This window comes from Pleurodeles waltl, chromosome 9 (assembly GCF_031143425.1).
Source record: "Pleurodeles waltl isolate 20211129_DDA chromosome 9, aPleWal1.hap1.20221129, whole genome shotgun sequence".
Taxonomy (NCBI): domain Eukaryota; kingdom Metazoa; phylum Chordata; class Amphibia; order Caudata; family Salamandridae; genus Pleurodeles; species Pleurodeles waltl.
Window position 1 is genome coordinate 1,049,588,799 of NC_090448.1, and position 27,173 is coordinate 1,049,615,971.

Consider the following 27,173-nt stretch of genomic DNA (forward strand, 5'->3'; position numbering starts at 1 on the left):
ATTTGATTTTCTCTAAAAAACTAGGTTACCCCTTCTAGTGTCGTCGCCTGTGGATATCTGCCTCGCCAGTAGGGTGAGGGCGCTCACATTGCATTATTGTAACTCGCTGTATGCGGACATTCTGAAGAAACTCTTCACACAGAATCATTAAGTGCAAGATAGAAAAGCTAAATGATTCAGAGATGCCAAGTGAAAGAGACTGCGGCACGGTTAACATCTCATAGTCAGTGGTTTGCCTTCAGATAGCACAGAGCACAATTTTCTGCAGGTTTTGTTTCTCTAGCCAAAGCACGAGACTAGACTATTTACAATAAGGTTCAGAATGCCTTCCCAAGTCGGCCTTCTACGACTTCTACACTCCTGCTAAAGAGATTCCCTCACACAATGGGGTAATGCAAACTGATGAGACTTGCAGAGTGTGATGAGGGGCCACTGAGTCTCCCATATCTCGCAGATATTCATTGCATTGACCTTGTTCTGAATGTGCCCCCCTTGAAAGATGGAGGGTGATAAATGTGCCCCTAATTATGTCATAGGTGGGTGCCCAATAGGGCTTGCGGTCCAAAACTATTGTGGAGCAGTGTCCATAAGAAACATGGACGCACACATGTATGTTGAAGTTACACACATGCACAGGTGCCAACGAGTATATGAGGTCACATTGTTTTAATTACCTTTTATCCATCATCCACGCAATTAACTTTGTATCTCAGAGGTGCAACAGGGGATGCTGATACCAGGTACTCTCCAAGGTAGCGCTCAGGTACATACAGGCAGGACATTCTGGGCGCTATATTCACGAGGCGCCATGAGATCGCATCACAGGCGGCCGAATTATGAGGGTGTCCGTATTCTGAACATGGACCGCTGTGTGTGACCCAGGGAGATGTGAGAAAGAGGGCAGAGTGTAGAGAAGAAAGAGGGCAATGGAAGTGGGATTAAAGAGAGAAAGAATAGAGAAAATGATTGGGCTTGGGAAAGCGAGACATAAAGAGAAGAATAAAAAAATGTGAGAAAAGGTAAAGAACAGAAAGCGCGGAGGACAGGTTGGATATCGAAAGGGGAGGCTAAAGAAAGAGAAAATGTAGAGGGGAAAGTCGACTGTCAGACTGTGTGGAAAGGTGAATAGCGAGAGGGGATGGGCGACAGGGAATATAGAGGGAAGAAAACAAGGGGAATGTGAAGATGAGACACTGGGGTAGACACCATACGACGGAGAGAGAAAGTACCGAGGAGAGCAAGAGTTAATAAAGAGGAAATGTGGAGCGGAAAGACGGGAGGCACCGTGCACAGCGATGTAGAGGGTGGGAAGAGAGAGGGAGTGTGTGTAAATGAGAGAGTGGGTGAGGGGGGCGGATGATGAGAGAGCCCCCTCGAGGCTAAGTTTCCCTGTGTGAGATCAGCACATTACACAGCGCTTTTCCCGCCCGTCCAATGAGAAGTGGCCCTCTCCCTAGTACAAGTGAGTCAGGCCGGGCAGGCGCTCGGCAGAGCTCCCGGGATGCCGAGCACTCACCTCCCCGCCTGACGCCGGTCCCCGCAGATCGATAGCCGATGAGCCGGCAGGCCAGCTCTGCCTTCAGCACCTCGGGCTGTGGTCAGCGGCAGGGCGGAGGGAGGCCCTGCCCCGAGCTCCGCACACCGCCCCCTTCACCGCGCTGCCAATCCGGAGCCGGCGGGGCGGAGCCGGCCGCCGCAGAGCCCGCAGCCGGAGCGCCGCTCTCGGCGGACGGGGAGCCGCAGAGCCCGCACGCCGCCAGCCTCTCCGAGGGCTCGGACCCGCCGCCCCACCGCCGCCGCTGCGCCGAGTCCCCGCACTCCGAGCCGCCCCCCATGGAAGAGATGGAGGAAGAACTGAAGTGCCCGGTGTGCGGCTCCTTCTACCGGGAGCCCATCCTGCTGCCCTGCTCGCACAGCCTCTGCCTGGGCTGCGCCCGCAACATCCTGGTGCAGACGCCCGACGCCGACTCGCCCCGCAGCAGCCGCCGCGCCTCGGGGGTCTCGGCCGACTATGACTACCTGGACCTGGACAAGATGAGCCTGTACAGCGAGGCGGACAGCGGCTACGGCTCCTACGGGGGCTTCGCCAGCGCGCCCACCACGCCCTGCCAGAAGTCCCCCAGCGGGGTGCGCGTCTTCCCGCCGCCCGCCGCGCTCTCCGTGCCGGGCCACCCCCCGGGCCCTCCCGCGGCCGGCCTGCTGCCCGCCCCGCCGCCCAGAAACTCGTGCATCACCTGCCCGCAGTGCCACCGCTCGCTCATCCTGGACGAGCGGGGGCTGCGGGGGTTCACCAAGAACCGGGTGCTGGAGGGGGTGATCGAGCGCTACCAGCAGAGCCGCGCCGGGGCCCCCGGGCCGGCGGGGCCCCCGCGCTGCCAATTGTGCGAGCAGAGCCCCCGCGAGGCGGCCGTGCTCTGCGAGCAGTGCGATGTGGCCTACTGCGAACCCTGTCGCCTGCGGTGCCACCCGCCGCGGGGCCCCCTGGCCAAGCATCGCCTGCTGCCGCCCACCGCCTTGGGGGTCCGCCCGGGCCGCCTCGGGGGCCGCCTCAGCCCGCGCAAGATCTCCACCTGCACCGAGCACGAGCTGGAGAACCACAGCATGTACTGCGTGCAGTGCAAGCTGCCCGTCTGCTACCAGTGCCTGGAGGAGGGCCGGCATGCCAGCCACGAGGTCAAGGCGCTGGGTGCCATGTGGAAGCTGCACAAGGTAGGATGACCTTGGGTGGTGCTGCGTTGCCCATCGGCAGATCATGTGTCCACTGGGGCGAGTTTCAGTGCAAGGGCGCGCGTGAGATGTGTGATGGGTGCAGAAGAACGTGGCCTAGGCTTAGAAAATCACTAACCACTAACAGTGCTAGGGTCAGCCTCTAGTGGGTGTGTGGGGGCAGGGCCGTGCCCATCAGCTGCGATGGCGCGTGGGAGGATGTTGTTGGGCCATATGTAAGCTGTACGGTGAGCTGGCACTGTCCACCATCAGAGCCACCTTCGACTAGACGGTGCGTGGGGGAGAATGTACACATAGGCCGAGGACGAATAGCGTAAGATATACTGGCACCGACAGAGCCACCCTGTGCTGGAGATGAAAAGAGCACCGTTGGACCACGTGGGTACAGCACAATAGTAGTGGATCTGGGGTGTAAATGCACTCCCCGTCTGCACGTCGGTCATCTCCTAGCAGGGAAAGTGTGGCAAATGGCACAGACGTGTCTCTTAATAGCTGCAGTGTCAAGCGGAAGGGCCTGGCCCTTGCAGCAAAAATGTGCAGGTGACGGTGGCAATTGGAGGCTGAATCTGCACAGAGTGCCCACAGAGTCACCCGCATGGCGCAAGGATTAGGCGTGAGTTGGCGAAGGAGGTGGTCACACATGGGCAGTGTAGAATCTAACATGGAAAACTGCCCAGGCAGCGGGCACTCACATGGCAATTTTTGGAGTGGGAATGTGTTGGTGAAGGGGCATTTAAATATGGAAGATGTGCAAATTAAGGGATTGTGGATTAGACTGGCAGGGCTGTGTCCTGGAGTAGGAGATTGCTGGGATGGGGGAAAATGTGCTCACGTGAGTATCCTGGATGCTGCACAGCGGAAGGAGTTTCTGACCTGGCAGTTCCCACCAGCAGGCACATCCGTGCAATGGAGCAGGCGTGGGGGGACTAGGCACAACTGTGCAGTATGAAAGCTGCTCACGGTAAATGGCATCAGTCTGTGCCCTGACACTGCCCATCATTATTGCCACCCAGTTGTAAGGAACACATAAGTAAGTGGCAGTGAAGTGTAGCGGTCACGGATAAGGGCTTATGGAAACTGTGCATGGCAAGTGTTTTGTGCTACCCCGACCACAAGCTGCAAGCGCTGAGAAGTATTTCTCCAGCAAGGAATGTGCAGGTGAAAGGCAAGTGATGGGGAGAGGGTTCCATGCACACAGCGAAGGGTTTATGACTCAGATCACTGCGCCCTCACAAGGCCAGGCTGCATTTCCTTCTGTGGGCCTACTGACTGGTGCAGGTGATTTCACGACACTGCAGTTTACAAAAATATACCTGGGTGTAGGTGAAAGGGGACTCTGTAGCACACCGTGAAAATTACACACACCACAGCACTTCGCTGCGGTCACCTGGCGAGGCCAGCCTGCTGTGTCATCTCGGGGGGTGAGGGGAAGTGAACACACAGGAGCCTGCTGTGAGGTGCCCGAGTTAGATTACTTTGACACCAGTTATAGACCAAGGGTGCCCAGGAGTTTCATCAATACAAGCATGGATTGGGTTTGGGGAATGCACTCATCATTTCCCCTAGCAAACTATGTACCCCGCCATAGATCTGCGAGGGGTGCCAGCAGGTGTGTTCCGTGGGCATGGGAGTGGGGTGTGTACGTACCCACTGGGGCGGGTGAAGGGTAGAGGGGTACAGACTTACGATATAGCGTCGGTGGAAGCCAGCTATGCCTCCTGTGGGCAAAGGATTGGGGTGAGTGGATACACACGGATGGTGCAGAGAGTGTAAGGGGTCGAGGGGCGCAAACTTCCTCTAACAGGGCAGTGAAAACCAGCGGTGCAGTCTCCTGTGAGCGCCCCGTACCAGTGGAGATGCTTTCTCTAAGACAGGATGTCTTGTACCAGTGCAGTGTCACGCCGATGCTCTGTCTAAGTGAGGATGTCCTGTATCACTCCAGTGTCACACAGATGCTCTCTCTAAGTGAGGATACCCTGTACTAGTGTAGTGTCTCCTAGATACTCTCTGTAAGTGAGGATACCCTGTATCACTGCAGTGTAACACATGCTCTCTGTAAGAGAGGATACACAGATGCTTTCTTTAAGGGAGGATGGCCTGTACAACTGCAGTGTCACACTGATGCTTTCTCTAAGTGAGGATGCCCTGTGCCTCTGCAGTGTCACACAGGTGTTTTCTCCAAGTGAGGATCTCCCTGCCATTGCAGTGTCACAGAGTTGCTCTAAGTGAGGATGCCCTGTATCAGTGCAGTGTTACACAGATGCTCTAAGTGAGGATGCCCTGTATCCACTACATTGTTAACAGATGCTTTCTTTAAGTGAGGATGCCCTGGAGCAGTGCAGTGTAACATAAATGCTCTATGTAAGTGAGGGTACCCGGTAGCACTGCAGTGTCAAACATGCTTTCTGTGAGTTAGTATGTCCTGTATCACTGCAGTGTCACACAGGTGCTTTCTGTGAGTTAGTATGTCCTGTATCACTGCAGTGTCACACAGGTGCTTTCTCGAAGTGTGGATGTCCGCTACCACTGCAGTGTCACAGAGAGGCACTCTGTATTGAGGATGCTCTTCACCATTGCAGTGTCACACAGATGCTTTATTTAAGTGAGGATACCCTGTACCATTGCAATGTTTAACAGATGCTTTCTGTAAGTTAGGATGTCCTGTTCACTGCAGTGTCAAAGATATGCTTTTTTCAGTGAGGATGCTGTGCATCACTGCAGTTTCACAGAGGTGCTTTCTCGAAGTGTGGATGTCCGCTACCACTGCAGTGTCACAGAGAGGCACTCTGTAAGTGAGGATGCTCTTCACCATTGCAGTGTCCCACAGATGCTTTATTTAAGTGAGGATACCCTGTACCATTGCAATGTTTAACAGATGCTTTCTGTAAGTTAGGATGTCCTGTTCACTGCAGTGTCAAAGATATGCTTTTTTCAGTGAGGATGCTGTGTATCACTGCAGGGTCACAGAGATGCTCTCTCAAAGTGAGGGTGTTTAGTGTGCCTTTGTCTCACTGAAGGGTCACACATATGCTTTCTCTAAGTGTGGATGTCCTCTACCACTGCAGTATCCCACAGATGCTTTATTTAAGTGAGGATTCCCTGTAGAGATGCTGTTTCTAAGTGAGGATGTTCTGTGCCACAGCTGTGTCACAGAGATGCTTTCTCTAAGTGAGGATGGCCTGTACCACTGCAGTGTCACACAAGTGCTTTCTCTATGTGAGGGTGGCCTGTACCACTGCAGTTTCACAGAGATGCTCACTCTAAAGTAATGCTCTGTACTACTGCAGTGTCTCTAAGTGAAGGTGCCCCATACCACTGCTGTGTCATACAGATGCTTTCTCCGTGGCGATGTCCCGTACCACTGAGGTGTCACAGAGATATTCTCTTTGAGTGCGAATGCGCTGCACCACTGCAGTGTCACAAAGATGCTTTCTCTGTGAGGATGTCCCGTATCACCGCAGTCTCACAGAGATGCTCTCTTGAAATGAGGATGCTCTGTTTCACTGCTGTCACAGAGATGCTCGCTCTAAGTGGGGATGTCCTGTATCACTGCAGTGCCATACAAATGCTTTCTCTAAGTGAGGATGCCCCGTACGAATGCAATGTCAAACAGGCGCTTTCTGTAAGTGAGGATGCTCTGTATCACTGCAGGGTCACAGAGATGCTCTCTGTAAGTGAGGGTTTCCTTTGTGCCCTGTTCCATTGTAGTGTCAAACAGATGTTTTCTGTAAGTTAGGATGTCCTGTGTCACTGCAGTGTCACACATGTGCTTTCTCGAAGTGTGGATGTCGCTACCACTGCAGGGTCACAGAGATGCGCTCTTCAAGTGAGGGTGTCCTTTATGCCCTGTTCCAGTGTAGTGTCAAACAGATGCTTTCTGTAAGTTAGGATGTCCTGTTCACTGTAGTGTCACAGATATGCTTTCTCTAAGTGAGGATGTCCTGTAAGAATCCAGTGTCAAACAGATGCTTTTTCTCAGTGAGGATGCTGTGTGTCACTGCAAGGTCACAGAGATGCTCTCTCAAAGTGAGGGTGTTTAGTATGCCTTGTTTCACTGAAGTATCACACAGATGCTTTCTCTAAGTGTGGATGTCCTCTACCACTGCAGTGTCCCACAGATGCTTTATATAAGTGAGGATGCCCTGTAGAGATGCTGTTTCTAAGTGAGGATGTTCTGTACCACAGCTGTGTCACAGAGATGCTTTCTATAAGTGAGGATGCCCTGTACCAGTGCAGTGTTACACAGATGCTCTCCCTAAGTGAGGATGCCCTGTATCCACTACAATGTTACACAGATGCTTTCTTTAAGTGAGGATTCCCTGTCTCAGTGCAGTGTTGCACAGATGCTCTTTCTTAGTGGGGATGCCCTGGATCAACTACAGTGTTACACAGATGCTTTCTTTAAGTGAGGATGCCCTGGAGCAGCGCAGTATAACATAAATGCTCTCTGTAAGTGAGGGTACCCTATACCACTGCAGTGCCAAACAGATGCTCCTTTAAGTGAGGATGCTCTGTATCACTGGAGGGTCACAGAGATGCTCTGTCTAATTGAGGGTGTCCTGTATCTCTAGTTCCACCACAGTGTCAAACAGATGCTTTCTGTAAGTTAGAATGCCTTGTTTCACTGAAGTGTCACACAGATGCTTTCTTTAAGTGAGGATGCCTCTACCACTGCAGTATCCCACAGATGCTTTAGAGATGCTATTTCTAAGTGAGGATGTTCTGTACAACTGCTGTGTCACAGAGATGCTCCCTCCAAGTGAGGATCCTCTGTACCACTGCAGTGTCACACAGATGCTTCTCTAAGTGAGGATGGTCTGTATCACTGCAGGGTCACAGAGATGTCCTCTCTAAGTGAGTGTGTCCTGTTTGCCCTGTACTAATGGAGTCTCAAACAGATGCTTTCTCCAAGTGAGGATGCAGACTTCTTTCCAGGTCTTGAGATCACTTCTTGCTTTCGAAGGCTTTTTTTGCACAGGGAGTAACTGCAAATCACACATTCCCTAGTGACAACCAGTTAAAAAAGGTGACAGCCTCACACATGCTGCTTGTGCCTGAGACGAGGGGAGTGGGTACCAGCAGCCTCTGCGCGTTTGTTGATCTATGGCACGAATTAACATAGAGTACTAGAGTGTTACAACAGGAAGTGGGGCTCGTCTTCCTGCCTGATGCTCAGTCTGGACAATTCTATACCAGTTATTTTGTCCAGTTGACGTGAACGCCTCGGTTCTCAAAGTTGCTGTATTGAAAAGGCAGTGCTTACATGTACAAGAATAAGTGGCAGGGCCAGAGTTTTTGCCAGAAACCCGCAACCAGCGCTACGAATATTGGAAATAGAATGCCAAGGTGTGTCGTCTTGATTCTACCCCGTGCCTCTTTCATCCCCCATCAGACACCCTCAGCCCCTTTATTTCACTCCGCATGTTCTTTTTTGTCCCTGCATTCTCCCTTTGTCTCTGTTTTTCTGTCTTTTGCTTCATGTTTCTTTCCTCCTCTATATTTTTCTCTCTCTTGCTTTGGGTAAAAGTCTAATGAAGCTAAATATGTGCTAGTCCCTAAAAATGAGTGTTGGTGATCCTCACCTGCAGCCACTGGCTCAAATAAAGCACTTTGAAAATGTGTTTAGGGAGGCGTATTGTGGTGGTGTAACATTACAAATAGTGCAATTTACATTTATGCTAAAGTAGTTCATCTTAATTCCTCCGGGAGGGCTCATCGCGAGTTCTGCCGCCACAAAGTGGTGACAGTCTGTGTTTTGTGACATTGTTTCCTTCTGTGCACATGTTTAGTGGGGGGTTTTGGCATTCCTTAGCTTTTTGTGTCACAATTGCTTTGTTAAAAAGTCGGTCCTTTCTTTTCTGTGAAGCGTCGTTCACTCAAACAATGGTGCTCAGTGGCCCACTCTGCATTGGCGGCCCCACACTTCGCAGGCCCATCCGTCCCCTAAAAGTGCGCTGTGTAACGGCGCACTGCCCTTCCAGTGGGCAGTTTTCAATTTTGGAGTACAACCAGGGCAACTGGAATTATGCAGGAGGGAAGTACCAAATCATGCAGCAGAGTTGCCTAAATTATGTGGCAAGAAAATGCAAATTATGCAGCATATTCGGCACATTTTCTGATAGGATTACCTCATTATTTTATCATTTTTACCTGTTAACACTATCTTACCGAAGGTTTCGCCTCATCAGTATCAGTTTGACACATAAATACGGGAGCAAAAAACAGAACAGAGACCATTCAACCTTTGTGAAGGGCTTTTCACTGAGCTGTAACACTTCGCCACATTTATTTAGTAACTTTTGATCCGTTTGAGGTATGAACCGATATTTGTGTTAAAATCTGCACTATATCCAGCAGATAATGGATTATGTTTCAAATGTGGTGAATCCATAACTGTGCAGTAAAGTCCGCAGCTACAAAATCGCATTATTCTAATGGCACTTGGCGCCCTGTGTTTTTTACTTTTTTGTTTTTCAAAATTATTTTAAAATACTACAGATTCTGCCACAGAAAGGTTGCCATATTCATTCTTTATGGTATGTTTTTTCACACAAAGTAGCAGAATATATTGAGCATCCTGTGTGTATGATGTGAGTCCGCTCTTATGTAGCTGACAAGTGTGGTACTTATAACAACCTTCTATAACTTGTTAGTTTCAGTGAAAAGTAATTTTAGGTCCTTCATCAGAAATAAAATATTTGGATGTGCTGAAACTCGTCTGGAAGTCATGCTGCCATGGGCAGTGGTAGTATTCTTCTTGTGGATAAAGTTTGAATTGTTGGCAGCATGATGTGATTTGGGCACACCCAGGCAATATGGACCAAGAACATAGGTGTGATGTGTATATTTACTAGTGCCCTATTGACATGACACTGATGAGATGTGGATGCCTCCTTTGTGTGGACTGTCAACACGGCCTGATGTGGAAGCCTGTATTTTGTGGTCTGCTTTGTGGTGTGGACCATGGATGTTGGTGTGATGTGGATGACTTTCACATCTAGGGCCTGGGCAGCAGTCTTTTGTGGATACCTGTATGTTGTGAACAAGAGATGTATGTGTATATTTGATATATAGAGTGCACTCAGCTAAGGAGCAACCATGTGCTGGACATTATTATGTGAGGTAATAAGAGATGGTCATGTACAATAAACAGCAATTACTCAATTATGTAATATTTCACTTTTCGCTTTTTTGGGTGGCATAGGGATGTTACGTGATTTGTCCTGGATCACAGAATGCTAAGTCAAGTGCGAAGTCCGGGATGCAATTCTAGGTTTCCAGATTCCAGAGTCAGCCGCTCTACCCACTGAGCTACATCTCCTTCGATGCTTGTGTGATGTTGATAGTTGTATGGTGTGGACCATAGCTGCTCGTTTGATATTGATTTCTGTGCTCTATGGGCTGAAAATGCTTTTGATGTTAAGACCGGTGTGGTGTGGACCATAGACACTGGTGTGATGTGGGTATTTAACATTGGTGTGAAGTGGATACTGGATACCTGTGTGATGTAGGCCATGGACTCTAGTTTGATGTGGTGCCATGAACACTAGTTTGATGTGGTGCCATGAACTCTAGTTTGATGTGGTGCCATGAACTCTAGTTTGATGTTGTTGCCTGGGTGAAGTGGATGAAAGTGCTGTGTTGTCATTAACTGCTTAAGTGGTGTGGGTCAAAGACAGCTGTTGTAAAATCTTGATTGATTTGCAGTTTATGTGAGGTGAGCAATGGATATCTGTATAATGGTGATGCATATGTTGTGTGGACTATACGTGCCAGTGAGTGTGTGTGTGTGTGTGACACGTGGACTTTGTAAGGTTGATATGAACCCCTTTATGATGTAAAGGCTGTGCAAGGTGGGTGGGTCCTAGAATCTGTCCTATGTGAATGTCTGTGAGGTGTTATTTGTTGTGAATGCTTTGTGGGGTTCATACTAGGAGAGTTGGACTATTGATCACTGTGTGATGCCTATGCCAGTGTGATATGTGGGATATCTGAGGCAGATGCCTGTGTGATATGAAGCTATCTGAATTGGAATTTGGTACCTCTGTGATGTGGACATGTGCATGACATGAAGCCTGCACAAACTGATGTGTGGTTTGTATTATGTGGTACATAGATAGAAGTGTTTTACTGGATGCATTTGTCACATAGCCATTAGGCACAGGTGTGATGGAGCTGCTTGTATTCTGTGGACCATGGCCATTGGTATGATGTGGTTGCCTGTATGATGTGGACTATGGATGCTGGTCTGATATGGGTGCCTGTGTGGTGCGGATCATGGGTATAGCTGTAAGGTGGATATGGTTTTGATGTTGTCATCGGTATTGGTTGTGAGTGCTTGTCTAATATTGGTGCATGTATGAAATGGCCATGGATACTGGTGTGATGAGACCACTGGTCAGATGTGGATGTCTGTGTGGCATGTGATTTGCATGTCTCTGAAATACGTTGATTTTGTAAATTGGACCGTGGACCCATTTGTAATGTGTTGGCTATTAAGAGTGCACAATGGAGGCCTCTGTGATGTGAATGCTTGTGTGAACTATAGGCATCTATGTGATTTGGATACATTTGTGATGTGTAGGCTAGGAGAGATAGCCTGTTGACTTCTATGTCATATAAATGTGTATGATGTGTGGGCTGTCTTAAGAGAACCGTGGATTAATGTGGGGTGTGCAAGCTATTGAAGTCAAACATGGGTGTTTCCTTGATGTGTTCACTTGATGTGTGCCATAAACTGTAGAAATTCGAGAAACATATATGTTGCAAAGTGTCGGCTATGTGATATGGAAATTAGACGTAGGTGTGAACTGGATGCTCTGTCTTGTAAACCATTGACACTGGTTTGCTATGGGTGTCAGTATTCTGTGGACGATGGATTCTTATCTGCTCTGAATGCCTTTGTGGTATGGATCATGGACTGAAGTCTGATGTACATATCTGTGTATTCTGAACAATGGACAGCAGTGTGATGTTGACAATGTGATGTTGTATATGTGCTGATGTAGATTCATGTCTCTGTGGACCATCAACACGTCTGATGCGAATGCCTCTGTGTTTTGTGATAAGTACACTGGTATGATATTAATATCTGTATGGTCTGTAATGGCGTACACCTCTGTGGTGTGGGCCATGGCTGCGAAAGTGAACATGAGAAATTGCTGTCTCTTAGGCACATACAGTGTGGACCTTGGATGTGGAGTCCTGTGTGAGGTGCATTCTTTGTAACATGTACAGTGAACACTGGTGATATGTGGATGGCTGCATGCTTCCAACCATAGATGCCTACATATTGTTAATGTTTGTGTGATGTGCTGGATATGTGAGGTTGACTTTTGATATCTGTGTAAAATGCAGGCAGTTTGAGGTGGAACATGGAAATCTTAGTGATGTGTGAAGCTACATGACGGGTTCATGGATGCATGTGGGATGTGGATGCCTCTAGGGTATGAATCATCTACACATGCGTGGTGTGCAGGCTGTGTGAGATAAATTGTGAATGCCAGAGATGTTTGGGCTCTATGGAGTGCACATATCTTCCTAAGTGCTGTGCAAGCTATTAGAGGTGAAACAGGAGTTATGTGTAAAGTGCTGTGTGTGAGGTGGACTATAAAACCATGTGAGATGTGGATGTGTGCATGATATGCCTGAGATAGTCTTATACAGACGACTAAATTCTCATGTGCAGTCTACATGAAGTGGGTTGTGGTAGCCTGCTTGATATATGACCTATGTGAGATGGACTGTGGACTCCTCTGTGGAGTATCAGCTATGTGAAGTGGACTCTGGAGTCCTGTATGTTGAGTGTCTTCTGGTAGGCAGAATGTGGACTGTTGTGTGATGTGTTGTGTGTACCATACAAGATAGACCATGAAATCCTCAGTGATATGTGAACTGTGTGAGGTGGACACAGTAGTCCTATGTGATGTGCAAGCTGTGCGAGGCAGGCTGGAGACTCATACATGATGCGTAGACCATGAGCGGTGCACTGTGAAATCTTTCAGTCCATTTTCATCCAAGTGCCTTGGAGTGAGGTGTAGTGGATGCCAGCGATCCGCGGTGGAGAATCCACGGAATACTGATCAGAGCTTAATACGGAAATAGAATATTTACAGAATACACCTACAAAGGACCACGCGTGAAAACACACAAATAGACAAAAAACAAAGAGGGATCGGCTCTCGAGAAACGAGCAGTAGAATAGGGAGCTTGTCCATTTCACGCAGAAGTGAGGATGACAAGATAGCGTGCGAATGGATGACCTGAATCCGGGGTTACCAGGGCAGAAGTGACTGATGCAGGCAGACAGCCGTGCGCCGGATTCTGAGCATGTATTATGGGGATACTGTGGTCCTGGAGCTCTGAAACTGCACAGAGGAATTACACGTCAGGCAGAAGGACGGGGGAGAAGGGAGCCTCGCTGCTAGTGAGACACAGGCCCTGGGGCAATGAGCAGTATTATTTACAAACCAGGAGCCTTTTCACATCGGTTAGTTCCACTTACATATATATTCATAGAGAGACAGACAATACATTACGGGTAACTGTCATATATGAGCCTACATGGCCACCGAGAGTACATTTACAAACCACAAGGCCGAAAACAGAAAGTCAGCTGAACACTGATATGGCATTTTAGGTCCATATGACATGTACCAGTGATGTATTTTTTCTATTATATGATTTGTTAGGTCCATATGACATGTTACCAGTTATGTATTTTTTCTATTATATGATTTGTTGATTAAAGTTACTACTCATCAGAAAGATTTAGAGCTTGTGAGCGTCATCGGTTTACTGTACATTATTTGTCAGAGACTTCAGTTATGTCTGTTATTGTTTTGGAGAAATGTGTGTGTTCTTTGGAGTTAATGTGCTCGTATTTTAAATTATTAGAAATCAAATGATAAATGCAAAGCGCGTTGTAGGTCAATTGAATATATGCTTTCTCAAATGTTCTAAAAGGAGCACTGTCATTGTGAAAGTGGTTTTTTTATCAACGCTGAAAAATTATGAAAAGTTGTGTTTAACTTATTTTTTTAGGGGTGGGGGGGGGGTAAATATCCTGCAAATAAATTCAGCAGTGTGAATTACTGTAACTAATTCACAGTTACACCCCATTTCTGTGAAATGCAGCTTTGAAACAACTTGGAACCTTTCAATAAAAGTGCTTCACTGTGTAAAACACATATAACTTTAAAAAATCTATATTGACCTAAATACATAGCTGCCACTGCACACCTATGAGATCTGGCCTTGCATTGCAGAGCTGACTAGAAACAGGAGAGGACGCATGGCCACCATGCATTAAAACCCATGCAATGAGTGAGTGGCACTGCAGCCATGTTGTATTGGGAGGTTGTGATGCTGAGGGATGTTCTAATGCTACATGGTTAGTCGTTGATCATCGTATATGAAAGCGGCAGGTAGGTGCTTTTTAGCCTTCTTCATTAGGATGTGGCCCTTTCACTCTACAGTATAGCGGTATCAATTAGTTTAATGAAGGGTTAGTCTGGCTCAGAATCTTTGTGGCTACAAGTGGCGATCAAGCCCGACAGAAAGCTTCTGACTGATGCAACTAGCTCCATCCAGACTGCCATCAGCATTATCTTAACTATAGAGCAGGCTTTCCATCCACTCGTGGGCAGAAGACTCTAAAATTGCGTATTCCTTGAAGAAGACAGACCTCGTCAAGAAGCTGGACTCCCATTGTTTCTGTATATTCTGTAGTTTCATTGTCTGTTGACGGGGAGTGTAGCTGAATGTGTGCTGGTGCCTCTGATGTCCACCAGTAGGCGTGTGTTCCCAAGGAAGCCATCTGGGGCTTCAAATCACCCTAGCACCTTCGGGGACAGGCAGACTACAGGAAAACTTTAATTTCCCATAATTTGGCCTGCAAGGGCTCCTGACTGTGTTGAAGATAAGTCGCTGATAGCGCAGGCCTCCAGAGTTGAAGTTCAGCTCCTGATTCTCTCCCTCTCTTCCTGTTTCCCTTCTTGGCTCTTTCTTTTCTCTTTCTCTTACTTGTCTCCCTTTATTTTCTCTCCACACTTGCTATATCTTTTTCTTTCTGTATCCCTCTTTTTTCTCTTTCTCTCCCATTTTCTCTCTTTTGCTTTCTCTTTTCGTGTCTCTCACACATACTTTACCCTTTCTGTACAGCTTTACATTTCTGCCTCACTTTCCCTTTCCTTTCCCATCTATTTTTCACTCTATCTCTTTCTCTCTTCCCTACTCTACCCCTCTCCCTCTCTCTGTGTCTCTCTCATGTTCTCTAATTTCCGCTCTGTAAATCCATCTTCCTCTTTCCCTCCCCTTTCTCTGTCTGTCTCTCTTGCTGTCTCGCTTCATGTCTCTCTCTGACATATGGCACCTCCTTCCATGCTCATCTCTCACTAACATTGTGGGTTATGGAATTAAAGGACCTGGGATCTAGATCCAGACTTCTGTCTGCAGCATACATGTGTGAATCCTGGCCAGGTAATATGTTTTACCTCGTGCTTACCTCTTACCAGGAGTCGCATTGTTTCTGATCTGTGACAGATAATAAGTGCTCAACTGATTCATTTCCTGAATGTATGGAATCAATGGGACGAGAAAAGGAAAAGAGTTGGTGCTTTGGTAACTTACAGGGTAACTAATTACTCATAGCTTTGATGTCCCAGGCCTTAGTAAGGTGATGGTTATTGCTTTTCCAGATGTTGGCTGGATGGTCTACAAAGATGCTCGTGTCCGCAGTCATTACATATTTTAATTAGAGAGGTTTGTTTTTAGCGCTGGATTCCTGCCACTTCCTGTACAATTTACAGTTTTATTACCTACCATACATTATTACACCCTGGACTCAAGTTTTATCCTGAGCTTGTTTCTTCTCTGCAGAAAAGCAAAATATTGTGTGTTCCGCTGGTAATATTTCTACTGCTGCTGAATTACCACCATTGATGCTTACCACCGGCAATAATGCTGTACTATTGGTGGTAATGAAGAACAGCAGGAGCCACGCTCCACATAGGGTGCGTTACTCTTATCAGCTGCTGACCCACGGCTGCTCTTTAGTACCCCTTCACAGCCATTGCTACGGCGGCTCAGAGGGGACACGGCGGCTCCAGCACACGCCCTCTTCTCTTTCTTATTTCCTCTCCGTATCCTTCTCCCAGCTCCTTAGCAGCAAATAGGATTCGCTTAAGAGATAAGAGGCATATTTAGAAGAAAGTGGCGCATCGGTCCCGATGCGCCACTTTTCTTGCGTCGACCCTGCCCCATCTCACGACACCATGGTTGCACGGTATTTACAATACGGTGCACCATGGTGGACGTTACCACAACAGCGTCAACATTTTTGGCGCTATTGTGGCGCTTTGCTGCACTAGTGTCAGAAAATGTTGACACTAGTGCAGCAAAGCACAGGGAGGCTAATTGATTAAAATGGGTGCGTCATTTTAACGCCTGCTCTGAGCATCCGTTAAAAATGACAGAAAAATGGCGCTCTGAAATATTGTAAATTTAACTGTGCCATTTTTTGGGCCGCCATTTGTCGGAACGCCTCCCTTGCATACATTATGCCTGGCGCAGGCACAATGTGGCGCAGGGGTTTACAAAGTGGCGCAGTGCAAGCAGTGCGCCACTTTGTAAATACATCGCTGGAGAAAGGACTCCTTAATGCTTTCTTAGCATAAAAAAAATGACACGCAAGGTGGCCTTAAATGTGGGCCATGGGCACACAGCTCCAACGTCATTGGGGTCAAAGGGTGTGTGATGTCAATATCACTAGCCATCCAGCTGAATTCACACAGGTACTCCCATTGCATTCGGCCGGAGCCTGCAGGGTGTTCTTATCGCACAGATGTATGATCCACAATTAAGAAACTATCCTGGCAAAATGTGCCTGTGATCCGAAGTGAAGATGACGCCCAGATGTGTTCATGAAAAGTTGCCTCCGCTGCTCACCTGAAGATGATGACGTCACCGAGAATGAGTTGAGTATTGCTTATTAGATTACTACCTGACGTCGTTTAGCCTGTAACATCTTCATACATGATTTGCAGAGTATCACGAACTAAACTGAAATAACATTGGAATCTCTGTGGTGTGGTGTCAGTAACTGACTTTCATATTTTTTTCACAAAAGGCATCTGTCTAACCGTTTTGCAGATCAAGACGAATGGCGAGGCCTGGGGCAAGCGACTATTTTCACTTTCCAATCACAGAATCGACCAAGCAGACAGTTTCTCCCTCTAGCTATTTTGCGATTGACTAGTAAATGTAAAAACAGAAAAAATATTGTTCTTGAAAAGTGATGGAAGCTTTCATCACACTGCCACTCAGGGCTCCTAGGTCCTCACCTCTGGATCACGCCACCGTGCCCTGCATGATGGCTCAGTGAGCACTAACCAGTGACCTGCAGTGACCTACAGGCCACAAGTGTGTGTCTTGGCAAGGACTAATCAGCTGTCCATCATTCCTAGGTTGGCAAATGGAAAACTGTTACATTGGGTGATAATCCCGCCTACTTAAAAAGTCCTTAAAAATGTCAGAACTGTGCTATGGAGCGCTATGCAAAAATACATTACCCTCTCAAACATCTAATTTTCCTCTCGACTGAGACAGAACCTTCCCTTCAGGAACCTCAAGGCCCCCCTCCTCTAATCATGTGCATGGTGTGAAGCCTTTTCTTATTTTTGGTTGCTTAGAAACCTGGGTGCTGATCCTGGCTTCAGCGGTTGAGCAAAACGTCCTGTGATTCTGGCCAAAATTAATCACCTCTCTTTGCATTATTTGGAAATATGTATCGTGTAATGTAAATTGTGAAGTAGATAAAAATGTGTAAAAAAAAAACATTGTATACTGCTGATTAGAAGTGTCCCCGTTGTATGTTCCCATCCCCTCCCCTTTATATCCGTTTTCCTTTCACTTAGTCTAAACTGGAGCTCCCTTTCCCTGCATTGTGTTGTTTGCAACGCTTCACGCGGGAAATCATTTTGCTGCAAATGTTCTTTGTGTAGCACTGCACTGCTCCTTGGAGCCATGTCCATGCTTTTCCAAATACCTTACACAAATCAGATAAATAAAAGTCTGTACACAGGTTCTCTGGTACCCCGTTTGAGCTAAAACTCACCGAAAAATAAACACCAGAAACTAATTCTTCTAGCAAGCTCACAAAAAAATCCAGATTGAGTGTTTTTCAAATGTCTTTAAAATATTCTTTCTCAGCAATGCCTTTTTTGGTAGTGACATACCTGAAAATGTGTTGTGTTTTGATGCAATCTGTGCATCAGTTGGTGTGAACCGAACTTTGTCTTCCTACTGTGAGGGAAGTTTTGTGACGGTGAAACATGTTCCTACATATGGAAGAGGTATGTTTTTCTGGGGTGGTTGACAAGGGCAATTTCTGTGCTAGAGGAGTAGGCCAGGGCTTCAGTTCTGAGCCATTTTATTTTAAACCTGGCCATGCCCATGTCTTCAGTGGAGGTGATCTCATAGTCCTCAGTAAGCCGCCCAACCTACCCCGTAAGAGTCCTTTGAGCTACCTAAGGCTTCTTCGTATGTTTTCATCCCCATCGTTTTTTTCCCTTTTCTGTTACTTCCTGTTCTCCCATTTCTATGTTAGCATTACATGGAGGGGAATCACCTGATAAAACCAATTGGGCACTCTTACTGTAGATCACAATTGGCTCAAGGACTGCTCTTCTGGTTGTGTTTTTAGTGTGTGGGTTATCACCCTAAACTCACAAAAGGTATGGCAGTATGAAGCAGCTCACCTTCACTCCATCAGGTCTCCCCGACTCATGAACAAAAGGACCAGAAATAATATTGACAGACACCCAAGTGTTTATGAACAGAAAGGCCTCACCCACTTAGTTGTGGCAAACTTCATCAGCAGGTTCCACCCCACCACTAAGTTAGGACAATGCCAACCAGGTGGTCTGGACATTATTGCAAAGGAAAAAGGGAGCTCAGAATAAAGTAGTGGTCAATCCAGGGGTCCATATATTCTAATGAAAACAACCTTTGTGTAATCCCAGGAAATATCCTTTATTAACAGAGTCCACATGGGAGGGTACCAAAAAGAGAGTCATACTGTAAATATTGGATGATTCTGAGAGGCAAGGGCTCAGCACACCCAAAATCTACCTTATGCCAACGTGTTCCGGCCTCTTATGAGATACCTTCCCTGGGTAATTTAAATCTGGAAAAATTGTCCTGGGCCTTCGTCAGGATGTGGAACAAAAGCCCCTGTAGTATGTACTGCTTCAGTCATCCGTCAAGGTAAGAATAAGTCTTACATCTACCTTTCGTCTCACGTTTCCATACCCTGCAGTATCCACGGTCCAACAACATCAGTCACTATGGTGGGAGACCACACTTGTAGTCACACATTCAAGGCAATAGGCCTGCCTCGTCGCCTAATTCTAGGCACCATAGTGATGCAGCGTATTGTGTGGTATCTCCCTGAAAGATAACAAAAGGTCTTAATTTGTGCCGGTGTGTGCTCGGAATTGACATTTATTTGTAAACACCAGCACCTGTTTACAAGAATGCCTCGCATTGTAGCGTTCTGCGTGTATTTTCTAACAGGGTTAATTAGTGGAGCATTTAACTATTTAATACATCCTAAAAATATGATAAAACTAGGACCCAAACCTACAGTTTAAAATGACAAGTGGGTAACGACAGCTGCCGTGGACCTGCGTGAAGTACCCTAGGCCATGGCACTTAATTGTTTACAAATGAAGCACTGGGTGAAAAGATGCCATTGGAATTATGGTTCATATGACGGTGAGCTCCTTGCACCCAAGGTGTTGATACTCATTTGAGAGATGACGTCAATGTTGACGTAGTGATTGCCTTTTAGACTACAGTGTCACTGTATTCCAAAACAAACTCACTGCTTCACATTGGACCTCCCCTAAAATGCAGGCCTCTGTTCTGCTCCCATCATGGCGTTTACAAGTGGAACGACTGGGAATAGTGCTTCCTGCGGGCCTGAACGCTAGTCGTAGAATATTTAGAGCAAGTGTCAATTTCTCTAAAAGGCTTAAATAATCTTATTTACTAATCTTACTCAAGTCCTGGAACATTTTGGGAAAAGTTAAAAAATCAAAAACTATTGTTAGCAGGATTGAAATATAGTAATTTAGTGCAATCATGGCGACTTCCGCCCTGAGGGTGCCGCTGGCAACAATTTCTAGGAATACCGTAATTCGCTGACGCAGCGCAGCATGGCTAATTTACATTGGCTGCCTCGGCTGACCTGCTTCCAAAAGGAAACGGGGACACGCAGTGATGCTCCGCATGGCCCACATTCTGAAGCTGTGAAAGGATCGCATCAGCTGTGCCTGGGTGATTTACAGTGCGCGTCATTAACACAATCCACCCGGAAGTGCTCCTGCAGACTGCCAGTCTTTTAATGCAGATAATGCATGCTGCGCAGCCGTTATTGATGAAACGAGCCCATGTTAAACATGGCTGCCAATTTACTGTAAATATACGGCTGTCACTCCAAGGGACAGGAACATATGGCTGAACTAAAAAAGATGCCTCCTAGGCTCATGGGCGCCCGCAATTTTGTATCAGTATTATGGGTCAGAATTATGTACCCAAGAGTATACTGAAAAAGCAGGAAAACGAGTATTTAAGTGACACCCTCATGCATGCTTAAGCAGCAGTCACGGTTATATTTGAAAAGTAGTAACAGGATATCTGAAAAGTATTCACAGGCACATTTAGGAAGCAGTCACAGGCATATTTAGGAAGCAGTCACAGGCATATTTAAGAAGTAGTCATATGCATAACTAACAGAAGCAAGGGGCATCTTTCAGAAGCAGTCTCTGGCAAGTTTAAGAAGCAGTCACTGTTTGAGTGCTCTTCATCAGAGGTAGTCAGCGGAGACAACCTTTAGTTGAATGAGTTTGTTCTTCCTGCTGAAGAAGACATGCGCATGTCAGCCCTGCGTCTCGAGGTGAGGGCGGCCTCTCTCAAGGAGCAGCGGATGGGAGGGATGCTGTGCATATGTTTCAATTGGTCTTTAAAATGAAGACCTGCCAGGCCCAGTCCGACGAAGGTCCATGCGTCCTTTTTTCTCTATGCCTGGGACGTGGTGATGGAGAATATTAGAAAAGGGATTGGCCTCTGGTTCTCGAGGAGTGTGTTCACTTGCATCTTGAGTCGTCACTGTCCGGCAACCGAGTAATGGCTAATTTCACTAAGCTTGTGGTCTTCTTTTTCTCTTGTTATTGTATGTTATTGGGATTTGTATAGCACATTCTACTACTACTATGGGCTTTGTGGTACTGCTGGTCGCCTGGGTGCCATCCATACCATCCCAACCTTTGTACTGTAGACTGGAGTCTGGGGTATCCTGTGATGCAGACCTATCAAGCACAAAAAATAACCATGTGAGTAGAGGGCAGGCTCTTATGCCCAATAGTAGCTAAGAGGCACTTTTGCCTTCTGCCAAACCCCCTCCTCCAACTAAAAGTTTGCTGGGGCTGGTGCCGATGTCCTGGAGTGTTTTCCCACCCCTTATTGAACATCAGTTTTTGAAAGCCTCAAAAGTCGAGCTGGAAATGTACCCTGTGCAGTGGTGTCCAGCTCGTTTTTCCTGCCTCATGTGATATCAGCTCCTCACAGAGTGACCGTGTGAAGGGAGCCAATATCGTGTGGAACACGGAGGCACCGCGTATGTTGGCAGGTTTTGTGATGACGTGTTGAGGGTTCTGTGCGCCATGAAGTAGAGAGTGTGGTGTTACTTGCTTAGTCTGCACCTCAGTTGAACGATATGAGATATCTACAGCGTGGTTTGGAGGCGTTTGATGAACTGGTACTTATATTACACATCCATTGGTTGGGTGCACTCGCAAAGTTTCATTTACATGAATGCACAAAATGTAATAATACTTTAAAGGCATCTGAGGGCCTGCATCTGGATACACTTATACAAATACAGGAAAACTTTCACCTTGCATTTGTTTAAAAATAAGGGTAGGGTGTGATCTGCCCCACTGCCATACAGCCACCTTGGATCTGTCCTGCTGCTGTACAGCTTGCGTCCTTCTATGGGGCACCTCCATGCACACTCCCCTATGGCAAGTTTACCTATGCCAGACTTGCAAGCCTGCTGCCTGGCAGGAGTGGGCCTACGTAGCTCCTGGACATGTAGAATGAACTGGACTTAATTTGCAAATAAGAAGTAGTGGTGCCCAAAGATCTCTTAGGGAACCTGCGTCCAATGCTTCCTAATAGATTAATTGCAAAATAGCACGGCTGCGCAGTCTTGATTCCACCTCATGCCTCTCATCCACAACAATATACTCCTTCCCCCTTTATGTCACTCGTTAAGGTTGTTTTTCTTGCCTGTTTTCTCCCCTGGTCACAGTCCTTTGTTCCTTGTTTTGAGTTTCTCTCTCTTACTCTGAGTGAATTTGTTATTGGTTTTGTTATTGGAAAAATAAGTGCCAGCTCTCAAGAATGAGTGCCAGTGGTCTCCACTTGCAACCGTATAGTCAAATTAAACACTAAGCATGAAGCTGGAAGTTCAACAGGTGCACCAAAGGGCCTCAAAAACTATTGTTAGCAACTAAAGAATCTGCACAGGGCCCAGACACTAACATTTTTAGAGCAGAGCACTACCCTGCGTAAAGCACTTCAACACCACGTCAAGGTAGCAACGCCATAGAAATGCAATTACATTTAATATTTGTGATTAACCCTTTGCAGTGTCAGGGGCGTATCTTGGTCAGTGGGACTGAGGGGATGTGAGCTTCAGATTTTCCAACAACACGAAGGCATGAGAGGGGCTTGAGGGGCAGTGGAGAGGGGCTTGAGGGGCAGTGGAAAGGGAGAGGAATGCAGATTGGTAGTGTTACTAAGAAAGAGAAAGCACAAGATTGTGTTAAAATAGGCATCATTTTTTAAGACTTTCAAAACTGAGTGTGTGTGTTTTTGTCTGTGTATATGTAAATATCTTGGTGAAAACTGAAAGACAACTCACCGTACCGACAGAAAGCATCTATACCCAACTATTTATCAGAAAATATATTGACTAGGAAGGTGAAAACCCCCTGTGTGTAAGATTTGCTGTTTTAGGAGTTCCGTTTGTGTTTTTAAGGAGCCAGCATGGACATAGTTAACGGTGGGCGACGGAGGTGGAGGGCACGCCACTTACGAATATGCCAAATGCGAATAGATAGTAGGGACTAGCAAATCGAAGACGATTCCTCTGGCTTTTGCGATCTCTCAAGCTTCGTGTGCTTTCAGCTGCATTTGTTTTCCCATTATCATAGGTCTATCTTTTACAAATGGACTTTTTAAGGGTGCAACCTTAATTTCCGAGAGGTTTGAATATTGAAAATGCACTTTGTTGGTGCAGGTGATGCACTGAAGCTTTGTTGTGTGGGAGCCAGCTGGTGAGGTTCACCAAACATTCGGTGGATGCGATGTATGGCAAAGTACACGCACACATTTCTTAGAAAAATCCTTGTTTTCATAGCCAGTGGAGAAAATGTAATTCAGTAGACAGCCAATGAACATTCAGCCCATTCGTCAGTTGTCCTGGCAACAAGCGATGGGAGATCCGCCCGTTCTTCCCTTCTCTGCCCTCCTCAATCGCTCCCTCCCCTCCCCCCGAGCCTTCCCCACTCCTCCCACGTTCTCACCTTTGACCTCTGCACAATGTGCGCGGGAATCAGTTGTAAATGCATGACAGCGTAAGACAAACTCCTCGTGTTCGCCGTTGGGTTTATGTATCCGTGTTTCAATGCGCTAACGCTGGCCGGCTCTTCTTTCTGCGCAGCAGGGATGTAACTACTGCCATGGCAACGTGTCTGCAGTGTTCCTGACATGTGGATATCCACTCTCCTGCCTCAGGTACCTCACGGCACCTCAGATACATGGGCGTCAGTTGGTGGTAGCACTTCGATACCCCTGCCACGGTGCTTGCAATCACTGGCCCATAACTCTTAACCCTTTGCATTTCTAAGTAGAGTGAGAGCCAATAATTGTGGCGCGTGATCCCACTGAACTCAACGGAGATAACAATTGAAAACCTTTCTGTATTTCTAAACACTCACCACTCTAGCTAGGACTGAAAGCGCGAGGAAGCCCCTTCGGGTAGCCATTCGCTCTACAAGACACGTGGATGGAACAGAATAGATAACTTTTTTTAAAGGATGAGGCATGTTTTCAGGGCCAGCGATCCCACAGATGTCTCTGGGAGACATGCACTTGTTTGGAGATTGAAGTTGAGGTCTAAGGAGGGTGGTCAAGGGTGACCAGATCTTGAGCACCAAAAACCGGGACATTTTGCAAAAAGAGAAGAAGGGCTACGTTTTTATGTCAATGTAGAGGCGTGGAATGATACCTCTCTTCAACAAAGGAGCACAGAAGAGGAACTATGAAAAAAAATAAAATGTAATTTATAAAACATCTTCAGTCCTGTTAAATAAATTGCTTACTTAGAACAGCTACTAATTAGCACACCTTTAGAACCCTTAAAAAGTGCCTTTCACTGATTTCAGTCGAACCCCTGTAAAAATTGGGACATAAGCCAAATTTGCAAAATCTGCAGGGACAGTTGGTGAAAAACCAGGGCTGTTCCGGCAAATCCGGGACACCTGGTCACCCTAGCCTGGTCTCCCGAGTCCTTGAAGAGTGGCAGGAATACAAGGTAACAGAGATGTAAGAGCTGTTTTACTTTTTCTACCCCCTCCCTCCTTTCCCCTTTCTGTGCCCCAGAACAGCAAATAAGAGGCAGCCAGAAGAATGAAGGTGAACAGCCCTGGGATTTCATTAAGGGTCAAAGAGTTCCTGGTGTCTCTTCAATGACCCTTTGCCTTTTGGAGAATTTACACCCATACGCCTGATGTTTCCATAACAGATCTTTAAAATATACATACAGTGGGCTATGGCTCCACTCAGAGAAGGATTGTTCTCTCACCGCACACGGCTGGCTGTTCTTTGTATCACTATGCCTCCTTTGAGAAACTTGCATTGTAAGGCATGAAGGACTTTTTCACATCTGGAAGATACATTGAATCATCACACATCCAGTGTATACAGAAAGCAACCTTGTTTGAATTTTTAGGGTCGAGCGTGCAAGCGCTCTGGCTTGTCATCTCTGTGGGCTTTTAGCCACGCCCACTCTTGCTAGTCATTCTCTATTGTGCTTGTCTTAAATGCTTCATTTATACTTGTGCATTTTGTGAAATGTCCGTACTTTGTGGGCTGAGTTCCCTCCCCAGGCGTTTTCACTTAGGTGAACATTTTTGTTGGCCATCACACTACGTCACACTTCCTCCTGTTACAGCGTGTGATGGCCCCTCCTCCAGTTTCAGTTTGCCTTTCATCCCAGCCACAATCCTTTTTAGACATTCACCAAGGGAGCCAATAACTCTCATGCTCATGGCTCTTTGAATTGACTTGCTTCTGTCAGCTGTTTTATTTTTCATTTTCAACTTATGTGGCAAGAAAAGTTCAGTTAGGAATTTACAACGCTCATAGCTCTAACTCGAGCAAGCGCAAGACCCATTGCATTGCAAATGCTTGTTTTGAATGCAGCTGGCTTGTTAAAATGTTTTGGTCAAGACTCAAATGCAGCCCATAACCACCACTACCACCTTTACTACCGCCCATACACCCACCACCACTACAGCCATTTCCACCTTCAATTCCACTACCAAGAACACTATCACCACCACAACTATTGCCACTATCACCATTGTCACCACCACCACTATCACCACCACATCATTGTGCACACCAGTACTTGCATGCTTCATCACGTGAAAGCAGTGGTGTATGAAACCGGTGGAGCCCCCCTGTAAAGTATAAGGAGGGGCCCTCCTCCAGACAAAATCGGAGCTCTCAGGCTCAGGTCTTGCCTGAGGGGGCCCCCTGGAGCTCGGGCCACCCCGCACTGCAGGTGCCTTTGTTACGCCACTGACATACTGAATTTGCAGGTGCTCGTGGTAAAAAGTATAGTGTTTGTTGATATGAAGGTAATCCTAATTACCATACAGACTTCACTTTTAAAATGAACAAGAAAATACACAGTTTTCTCATATCAAAATCGAAGTTTCTATGTTAAATACAGTGTGAAAAATAAAGGGTCATTTTGTGGTTCACTTTACATGTGCATTTTTTGTCATTGACAAATGACAACAAACTGCTGAGTGAAAAAAAGCTTATGCTTGTGTTCCTGGGCATTTTAGAGATGCTGACCTTGTAATGTTAACTGCTGCATGCACACCATTCATTATATTTCCATAAATATGATACTTGCTTTGCATGCAGCTAAACATAATTATACCAATATAGGGGTTACTTACGCAGGCACAGATGACAACTATTTGATAAATGAAGAAAAGCTAAATGTGCTGTGCCACAAGTCAAGCTTGGCTGCTAACACCTCTTAGACAGGAGGCGAGAAAAGGCAGAATCCGTGTGTAATAAGGGATGTCTTCCTTCGTATCACACTGCATCAGAGTGAGTCTGATTGGGATGAAAGCCTGTGGCATATGTTTTTTTTTTTGTGGTGCTAATGCTCACCTGAACTTTTGTTAAAAAGCCGTGACATGTATTTAATTTTAGTAAAATTACCTGGAAGCTGGGTCACAGGTTGAAAAATTGGGACTGTGCGGGGAAAAGGAAATCCTGGATGTCTGGTCACCCAAATGCCAGATCTCTTATTGAGACAAAACACATTTAAGTTGTGAAATCTATAAAAACGAGGCTCTAGGAAAACAATCTCCCTATGCCTTCCCAAAAAATAAGGTGGAATTGTGCCAAGTAATTGGCAGTCACATAAAGCGCTCCAATTACTTTGGGTCAGGTTTGTGCTATAAGAAATTGTGAAAAAAATAGTACCTCAATCACAGCCCGAGCAGCGAAGGGACACTTATTTAATCAACCAGTGCTTGAACCAGGCTTCACACAGAGAACTGGAAGTGATGCAGGAAGGGACGTGCCTAACGCAGGGCTGAAGTAGAAAGTAACAAAACAAGATTGATACAGATCCCAACGAATGGTAAGTAATGGCTGGGCTAAGAGCTGTATTTAGATTTTGTTTTTTTATTTAAGGTACAGTAGGCCCCCTACCGACAGCAACGCTTGCGTGCTGCCTGCAGACTTGACCTAACAAAAAAGTGATTGAGTCAACATTTCAGTTTTGTAAGGAAAATACAGACCCTCAGTACTTCTTAATACAGATGAAAGTCAGATGGCCATCTCACAGACAGAGCACCAAACTTCCTGTCACATGGAAGCACTTGTCCCTGGAAGGTAAGAGTTCCCATGTGCACCTGCTGTGTTGAAAAAACACAAAAAGGTATAGGGGTTCACTTATAACGAGGAGCTATACCCAAGGGAGATTTTCCTGGAACTCCTTAACCTCACTGGGTTTACGACTGGTGAGTAAGTGCTGTGAAGTGGTGATGGGGGGGTGTTTCCTT

At 46.5% G+C, this 27,173-nt stretch overlaps 1 protein-coding gene across 24 annotated transcripts in view; it reads left to right on the forward strand.

Annotated features, from left to right (window-relative positions):
- The first annotated feature begins 1,383 nt into the window (after positions 1 to 1,383).
- Positions 1,384 to 27,173, forward strand: part of TRIM9 (tripartite motif containing 9) — a 325,658-nt gene continuing 299,868 nt past the window's right edge. For 9 of the 24 annotated variants that reach the window (XM_069208653.1, XM_069208657.1, XM_069208659.1 and 6 more), the window contains exon 1: positions 1,463 to 2,709. In XM_069208653.1, coding sequence (XP_069064754.1) covers positions 1,555 to 2,709 — 1,155 coding nt within the window. In that variant the 5' untranslated portion in view covers positions 1,463 to 1,554. Of the gene's footprint in view, positions 2,710 to 27,173 lie in introns of all 24 variants that reach the window. The other 15 variants (XM_069208668.1, XM_069208662.1, XM_069208666.1 and 12 more) reach the window with 10 other exon arrangements.